Genomic DNA, 9,082 nt, shown 5'->3' with positions numbered 1-9,082 from the left:
AAACTGCATTTTTATGAATAAAAATTTGACAAACTATTTATCGTTTTATGACGAGTAAAATTTTTTCGTCGCGTTCACGGCTTTTAAGTAATGCATAAACCTTCGAGGCGCGAGGCCCTTCGGACCGCGAGGCATAGGCGGTGGCCCACATCGTCCATGCCTTACGCCGCCCTTGGTCGTAGAAATGATGTAATTTGAATATATATTATTTATAAATACGTGTGTCAAGTTATATTTTTATTATTACGTAAAATATATTTAAGAGTTTACGACTACTGTGCTGGGTGAGACGTTGTTGAAACAAAAAAAGTTATGCATTCCATCATGTACATAAACAGTGTCGTAATTCGCCAAGTGCAAATCAGCAAATTCGTAAAATTTTTGTTTAATTTGAACAATCCGGATAATCGAAAATCCGGATAATGGAGGTTTCACTGTACTTTGTATCAACTTAAATAATTCAGGAAGGCACTATATTCTTCGAAATCTCGATAGGAGGAGACAGAGAGAAGAGGAAATTTTAACAGATTAATAAAAAGATGATCTATTGTAATATTTGGTATTTTAATTAATTAAGCAGATGATAGAAAAACGAGAAAAAAACTTGGCAAATCACAAGTTTGAAGCCCATGTAAGTCTGCCACTTTCTACAAATATAGGACAAATGCATACAGTACGTCGCCTATATTCGTATTTAGATATTTACATTGGGCATTGGAACCTTGGGACTGGAACCATTGGAATTTTCTGTTACTAAAACATGACCATTCATGGTCATGTTTTAGTAACAGAAAATTCAAATAATTGTGTATGAAAGTACTAGCAAAAATGTATCAATGTGCTCCTGATTACTTTTTATTAAAATTTGCCATTTTTACAGGAATTATATATATATATATAATATATATATATATAAACGAAATAAGATTCATTGTCACTGAGACAAACTGGAAATTCATACAAATATTCATGAAATGACTATTAAAATGTATTAACAAAAATATAAAAAAAGGATAAAAAGGCACTTGAAATAAGTTTTTCATACATTAATGCAACAAAGTATAAAAAAATCAAACTATATGATACATTTTTTAAAATAATAAAAATAATTCAATGTGTTAAGCGAATATAATCATCGTCGTAGGAAACCTTTGGATGTTATAAGTGCTGTATTTGAAATTCTCGAAATTTACTTCGAATTTACAAAGAAAATGAAGTGGGGGAAACAATTCTTTCAAACTGTTTTGTAATTTTATACGAAACAGTTGAAAGAGTTGTTATTCTTATGAAACAGCAGCACAAGATGGTAATTCAGAAATTGCATTAATAAAAGTAAATTCAACAAAGAATTTTGTAATTTTTATTTTAATGATTAATTTAAGAGAACATATTGTTTTAAAAACAATCTTCCTTTATATTATCTTGTATGAGGATGATTTGTCATCACGTAGCTCTTACACTACGGAATAAAAAGGCAATAGAAGTTTCCTTCTACCCGTAGTGTACTGTACAGTACGCTATGTACTCTACGGGTAGTGTATCTAGTTTCTAGTATATTTCTAATATTTATATTCTAAATATTTTACGTTAAAATGAAATTAAATTAGAGCTTACCAACATCTTTTGCAGATTGAGATCTTTTCAAAATAGATAAAGATTCTTGTCTTTTAAAACTTTCGTATCGTTCTATTCGTTCCTTAACCGAATATGATAATTCGGGGATGACTATAGGTTCAGGAGGTATTTGCATCAAACGGAACTTCCTATTTCTTTCCTTCCGTTCTGGTGAATCATCTTCATCTGACTTATCCTTTTTTTCGATTTTACTTACTGATTCTAATATTTTCCAATCCATTGTAATTTTGCAATACTGTAATAGATATTTAATTAAAATTTAAAGTAGAAAATTTATAAAATCAAAACTTAATTTCGTTTTTGTAAATTTTACGTGTAGAAACACTCCAATGGCATTCGTTCCATCGGAGCGTGTTCACTAAGAACTTCATATGAAAATATTATTATTCGTTAAGTAAATTAATTAAAATTTATATTAATTATAATTTAAACATACTATTTAACTTCCAGTAATTTTTCTATTTACTTTTGAGAAAGTTTCAATAAGAATTGAACGCTTGTACAAAATCCAAACTGCAATCCTAATGACGTTTTCACAGTTCGTATACTTTTGTTAAAAATATTTTTTTTTTTACTGCTTTGAAATTTATTTTTCTAGTGTGTAATTTGTAAATTGATATATTATATTAAACACTTGAGGTTTAGTAATTAATCACTTTAATTTAATTGTAATCAAAATCATTTTTAATTTGCATATAATTGAATTCTGTACATTTACATAGGTAAAAAACCATAGTTTTTTTTCGTTAATACATTATAAAATACTTAACTGATAATTTTTTAATACTAAGATACAGTTATTTTATAATTTTTTTCTAAATTATACTATTTTATTTTATATCGTTTTTTAAATGTTTTTTCTAGTAGAAACCGGTACTTCTTTCAAGATAAACAAAAAGAAAGTCGTAGAATCAACCTCACACTTCCTTATGAAATAGGAGGATGAGAATGAGATGACGAAGAGCAATCCAAAAACTTATAAACAAGCGCGGATAGAAGGGCAAACAGAATTATAATTTACATTATAAAAACAGAGGAATAAAATAATTGGATAAATTTTGGTTTTATTTGATGAAATACAACAATGTAAGGCTATGTCCTACGTGGCAGCGTCCAGCGACCACTAGCGGAAACAACCTTTGTATACGCGTCCAACACGCGAGCGACTTCTGTCCAGAATGGATACATGTTGTTTACGAAATGGCGGCGAGAGGACTTCGTCGAATGATTGCTATGGAAAATACAACAAGCATTAAAACAGTAAATTTGATAGGTAATTGTTATCACTAACTAGATACACAAGAAATATAAAATAATAAGTTAAAAAAGTTTTATTTTAACTTAAAAGTTTTATTTTAAACGTTATAAATATAATCAAACACTTGCCGAGCTTACTATTAATTTAATATTCAAACGCTTTCAGCCTATTTTAATAGGCTATCCGAAGGAAATTACTGTTCTACAATCCAACACAAAGCTTTTCGAACATTCTTTAAATTTAAAATTTTCTAAAATATTTTAGAAAATTTTAAATTTAAAAAATGTTCGAAAAGCATTCTGTTCGATTGTAGAACGGTAATATCCTGCGGATGGCCTATTAAAATAGGCTGAAAGCGTTTCAATATTAAATTAATAGTAAACTCGGCAAGTGTTTGGTGTTTCATTATATTTGTAAGTATACGGCTGAGAAGGTGAGGATAGTTTCAATGGCGGCACCGGCCAACGGGTGTAAGTTAACAGAAAGTTTGTATTGAAGCTAGTTAAGACTAACTGCAAGTTGAAGTTCCTTAAGGAATGTGCTGACAAAAAGGTTTCCAATGTCCATACACAGGATTAGCATCCCGTTAGAGCGCAATGCGTTAAAGAGAAGGTTCCAAGAGGCATGTTTACATATGTCAGTTAGGCTTTTAAAAAACAAGAAATATGGAATTTTAAAGGACTGCACTGAGTTGCAAGACACAATATACCAAAAAAAAATCCCGGATGGTTAAAAGAAATTAATGGTAGGGTAGAAAGACTAGCGCACCGAGTAATGAATACCCTGGAAAAGAGATATTTCAAAAAATAGGGTGGATTTTAAAGAAACAAGCTCCCAGGAACAAAAAAGAACACCTTATATTATGTGGGATCAGATTGACATACCAAAAAATGCAGAGAAGGTGTTAAAGAATGGACCCAGTTATGCTCCAAATGGCAAGAGCAATTGGGAAACTACGATGGCTGAAATGGAAAGAGGGATGGTCGGTCTTAATAAAGTTGAAAGGGATTATTTCAGATAGCGGATGGCATTGAGAAAAAAGGAAAGGCACAAGGTAGAATGTAAGGAAAGGTTAAATATAAAGTATACAAAAGAATGGCTAACAAAAAAAATCAGTTAGTGTTAACAAAAGCTGATAAGACCAAGTAAATAGTGATTATGAAAAGAAGAAATAATAAAGCCATTAAAGATTATATTAAGAAGACCGAATGTGACATTGTAGACGAAAGAATTGTAACGGTAACGAACAACAAAGTTAAAAACCATGAAAAACCACCACTCGCAAAGTACCTGACATTCTTAAAAAAGTCACATAACCCTAGCCCCCGAATATCAAGAATCTTTGCATTTGCAAAAACGCACAAGGAAAACAAGGAAATTAGACCGGTAGTTGAAAAATGTAATGCACCAACCTTTATACTAGAGAAGCGATTAAAAGAGTACATCTATGTAAGTTTGGAAGATAGTATGTACGTAAGTGACGTCATCTGATATGCCAAGGATGCTACCTGTGCTCCCATTGGTTTAAAATGCACTGCGCCGTTGTATGATTTATTAGGGGGTTGNTTAATGTGTCTGTGTGTGGTCATTATTTTTGCCATATGGGCAAAAATAATGACCACACACAGACACAAAAATGGACTTTCCCCTCGGCCCTTCGTAATTTCTGCCTGGCCGAGTAATGAAAAATACTGTACAGTACATTATCGGGACATGTTACCCATAAAATTTTTTTGAGATTCCGCCCACACTTGATCCTAGGTGATTTAGAACTGTAGGTTATACCTTAACCATCTCAATTATCCAGGCAGTTTTTATATAGGCCTATGTATTAATGAAAGTCTTGTAATGAAACAAGTAAAAAATTACTAAAATGATATAGCAATAAAGTATGAAATCGTAATTTACACAATTTTCTATAATTACATACAAATTTTAGGATCCTTTGGAAAATTTTTGATTAAAAAGTATATTATAGTTATTGCATCTAAAACGTAGCACAAATTTTGCCATCATTTAAATGTTTGATTGCATAAAAATGCAATCACACATTTAACAATTGCAGTTTGTTTATACCATTTTTGTGTAGAGGCGTTGAATCGCATGTCACAAATTTTCGTTTGAGTGTCCTGTATTGTAATTTATAGTGTTTGATAGTACTAACCGTCAATAATAAATAATGAACAGAAATTAATAGATTTTTCATTAGAAATTTCTTAAAATTTCATTGCTGTAAATAAAAAAAAAACAAAACAATTATACCTGAAAGACAATCATTCACGATTATATTTACATCGTAGCAATAATATAAAACGTTCGAATTCTTAATAAATTTCATTACAACTTTGATGCGATTATTAATTTCTTGTATCTCTCGCCTTATTACATCCTGCATTTCATCAGGAATTCCTGCTCTTCCTATACGAGTCCTCAAAGTTCTGATTTCTTTATCATAATCATCATCTAAAAAAAAAGACATATAAATCATTACAGTAATTACAAGTACTTGTTATTTCAAAGTAACTCACCCCCTAAAAAAATAAAAGCCTTCAGTTGACGAATCGAAAGTCCAAGCATAGATATCCTAAAAGTACTAATCACGGGTACCAAATTGTCTTTTATAACATCAAAAAAGTCTTTCAAACCGCTTTCTTTTAATAGAAGTTTAAATATTGGAAAATAAAACCCCTCCTCTCTCTTGTGGTAATAACGAGGAAAATCGATTAATGCCACTTTACACAAATTTTTATTTGCCAGTTTTATCTTTAAAAAGGAAAAAAGTTTAAGAAGAGAATTTTATAAAGTACTTTGCGTATTTAAAAAAATATTTTCCATAATTTAAAGGCAGACTTAACTATTTTTGCATAGCTCAAACTGTCTAGATAATGATTAGATAAAATTTCTTCCATGTTGATTACCATTACAGCATTTAATAGCCATTTAAACGTTTCAAATCCTCTTGCTGATAAATTTATGCCAAACATCTGAAAAGTAGAATATATAAAATTTTATATTATTTCTTGAAACCAGTGGAGAAATTAAAAACATTTCTTTACCTCTAACGATTGATTTAGTAATTTATTAGATTTGAAATTCATTTGTTTCTGTGGTGATAATCTTCCTATACCTTTATGGATTGCACCTATGTCTTCACTTAGCAGCAAGTAATCATCCTCATCTTGCTTCTGTTTGCTTGTTTTAGAGCTTTGAACCGGATCATTCAATATTTGCATACACAAATCTTTAGTAGATCTAGTAGGAATCGCAACTGCAGCAAGTTTTAGAGAGAGATTAGCGAAAGTTCTTAGCGTGCTCCCATTTCTGATTGGACTAGAGGAAGTTGGGGATTTCTTTTTGCATTCTGATTTATTCAACTTGGTAGGAGATTTCTTCGTTTTTTCTTCAGATTTAGATGAGCTTATTGGAGATGGTTTTTTGTAACAGAGTTTAGCAAACATATTTTTGGGAGACTTTTCTTTTTTGCTTTCAGATTTAGACGGACTTGTGGAGGATGACGTTTTGTTCTTGTTATCACAACGTGGAGGAGAGCTCGCGGGAGAAGTTTCTTTCTTGTGGTCAGATCTGGACGAAGGATTCACAACACATTTTTTATTCTCGGAAATAGATCTGGGAGACGAGCTGAGATTACTAATCTTTAAAGTTCCAATTACAGTTGGGCTTGTGGAAGCAATTTCCTGTTTGTAACTGACTACACTTGAACTGGAGATAGCAGAAACTTCAGTTTCCACAGTTTCATCGAATTTAGCTGTACAGTCTAATTTGAGATCATCTCTTATGCAACTAGAAGTTATATTATCTTGTTTATCTTCTTGTAATTTTATCTTCAAATTTGTGGTATCAGATGCTTCTCTTATGACTTGTCTTTCATGAAAAGTTTCAGGGGAAGTAAGTATACTAGTTTCGGAAGATATGATGTCATCAGATTGTTCCAAATTTGATATGCTTGCATTTGCAATAGAACTGGACTCTGTATCAAATTCATCTCTTCCTGATAAAACACTTTCTTCATTACTTTCAGATTTGCAAGGTATTGTATTTTTAACATCTAAATCAAGTGAATTCAAATTCTTAGAAATGGTAAGTTCAGGTTTTAAAGCAGGTCTTATAGTAGTGGAAGATTCTTCTCCAAAATCACTTTTATTTGCAACAGAAGCGGCTTTATCATGTTTATGTTGAATTTTACGAGGATCCTCAATAGTTTTTAATGTTGCCATTTCATTTTTCTTATATCCGAGAACGTTAGTAGTTTTTAAGTGATCTCTTGCTTTAGTCGAAAGTTTAGATTTTATTACAGGAACAATCCATTTTTTATCTACATTTGCAGTATCGACATCTTTCTCTTTATAGTCAAATTTGCGTACAGATTGAGTACTAACTGGTTCTTTTTTTTCTTCATCTTCGCTCAGACTTGAATCATCACTTATTTTCCAAACAGATAAATTTGAATCATCATTTTCTGTTTCATAATCAACTCCAATGGAACTATCTTCCCGTGTATGATCAGTTACAGATGATATGTTTGATGTGTCAATTTCTGTTCCTTCTTCACTCGTACCAGCTTCAATGAATTTTTCTAAATTAGGTTCGGATTTACTAAAGCTTACTCCAGTTTCTGAATCACTCGAAGTTTGGCCTGAAGTAACACGAAAAAGATTAAAATGCTTATTATTTAACGTAACGCAATACTAAATTACGATAGGATAGATAATTGAAATTTATGAAAATAATTTAGAATTTTAATGAAAAGAAGCTATAAATTTTACTTCTTTTCTGAAATTTTTTATATAATTTTTTTTATTACCAATATTAAATATTATAAAAAAATTTGTGTACGTACAGTCTCTATACAATAAACACAAACAATAAAATTGTTACTCGTAAGTATCTATAGGAAACTATAATCAATATTTATAAAAATAGACTTATTATTTCAATTACAAACCTCGATATAGCACGCTTCAAAATAACGCTAACGAATATTCGTGAGCGGATTTCCCTCGTGTGTTAAATGTAGAGTTTTTCATTATCTGAATAAATATGTCATTTAATATGCATTTAAGTTTGCATATCAAATGACATTATTATTACCTAATGATGTGTCTTTCAAGCTTATGTGAAGTTCTCATTATTACATATATTCATTATTTAGTACAACACTGGATCTAGTAGTGTGGCACTAAATCGAGGTTTGACGGTTGGCTATATCTATTTGTATTGTAGTAATGAGCTTTGTTTCACAAAATTTATATTTGAATAACGTTTAAAAACTAAACTAAATTATTATTAATTAGTTTTAAAAAATTAAGGTTTTTTTAATTAAAAATTTCATAATGTGTATAGAGTAATTTTAAACTATATATTAATTACTAAATGCTATTATAATGAGACGGCTATCATTGGGAATAAATAAAAATATTAAATATCGAAATTACAAAATCAAACTAATATACACTCTTTGTCAGTCAATTACCAAGTAATGATCTTAACTTTTGTCAAAGTAGCCCCTTGGCTATCTACACACAATTGTCAATTGTTTTGGAGGTCTTGGAAGCAAGCAGAGAAAGTTTTAAGTGTGATGCTTGTTAGCTCATTTGTCACAGCCCATTAGATGTTTGCGATATCTTAACGAATCGTCCCTTTCAGTTGCAACTCTTTGTCAGAAAAATGTGATTTTTTTTTTCTTGTTTCTGCGATTGAAAAAGCAACTGAAAGAGACATTTCGTCAAGATATCTCAGACATCCAATGAGCTGTGACAAATGAGCTAACAAGCATCACACTTGAAGCTTTCTCTGCTTGCTTCCAAGACCTCCAAAAACGTTGGCAATTGTGTATAGATAGCCGAGGGGCTACTTTTACAGGAGTTAGGATCATTACTTGGTAATTGCAATATTATATTTTTTACTAGCTTTGTCCTGAAACTTTTCTGAGAAAGGGGTGTATATATATATATATATAATAAAAAATTACATAATTTTAAATTAGCAAGAACATAAGTGTATCACTTATTTTTTTACTAATATATAAGAATATAGTGTCTACCTGACTTATTTATATACAGTAGAACCTCGATTATCCGGACTAATTGGGGATGAAGGTAGTCCGGATGAGGAAAAATCCGGATAATCGAAACAAATACTTTAATTTGTCTTTTAATGATAATACAACAC

General features: G+C 30.6%; 1 protein-coding gene across 1 annotated transcript in view; it reads right to left on the bottom strand.

The window, feature by feature from the left end:
* LOC111636643 (flocculation protein FLO11-like) overlaps positions 1-9,082 on the bottom strand; it is a 93,831-nt gene that overhangs the window by 3,679 nt on the left and 81,070 nt on the right. The window contains exons 3-6 of the mRNA XM_023381923.1: positions 5,950-7,547; positions 5,749-5,877; positions 5,422-5,656; positions 5,156-5,356 (exon numbers count right to left, since the gene is read on the bottom strand). Of these exons, the coding sequence (XP_023237691.1) occupies positions 5,156-5,356; positions 5,422-5,656; positions 5,749-5,877; positions 5,950-7,547 (2,163 nt within the window). The remainder of the gene's footprint in view (positions 1-5,155; positions 5,357-5,421; positions 5,657-5,748; positions 5,878-5,949; positions 7,548-9,082) is intronic.

This window comes from Centruroides sculpturatus, unplaced genomic scaffold, assembly GCF_000671375.1.
Source record: "Centruroides sculpturatus isolate CEXI.00-Female unplaced genomic scaffold, Cexi_2.0 scaffold685, whole genome shotgun sequence".
In the NCBI taxonomy this organism is placed as follows: domain Eukaryota; kingdom Metazoa; phylum Arthropoda; class Arachnida; order Scorpiones; family Buthidae; genus Centruroides; species Centruroides sculpturatus.
Note: the sequence above shows the minus strand (reverse complement) of the source record. Positions and strands in the feature narration are given on the sequence as shown.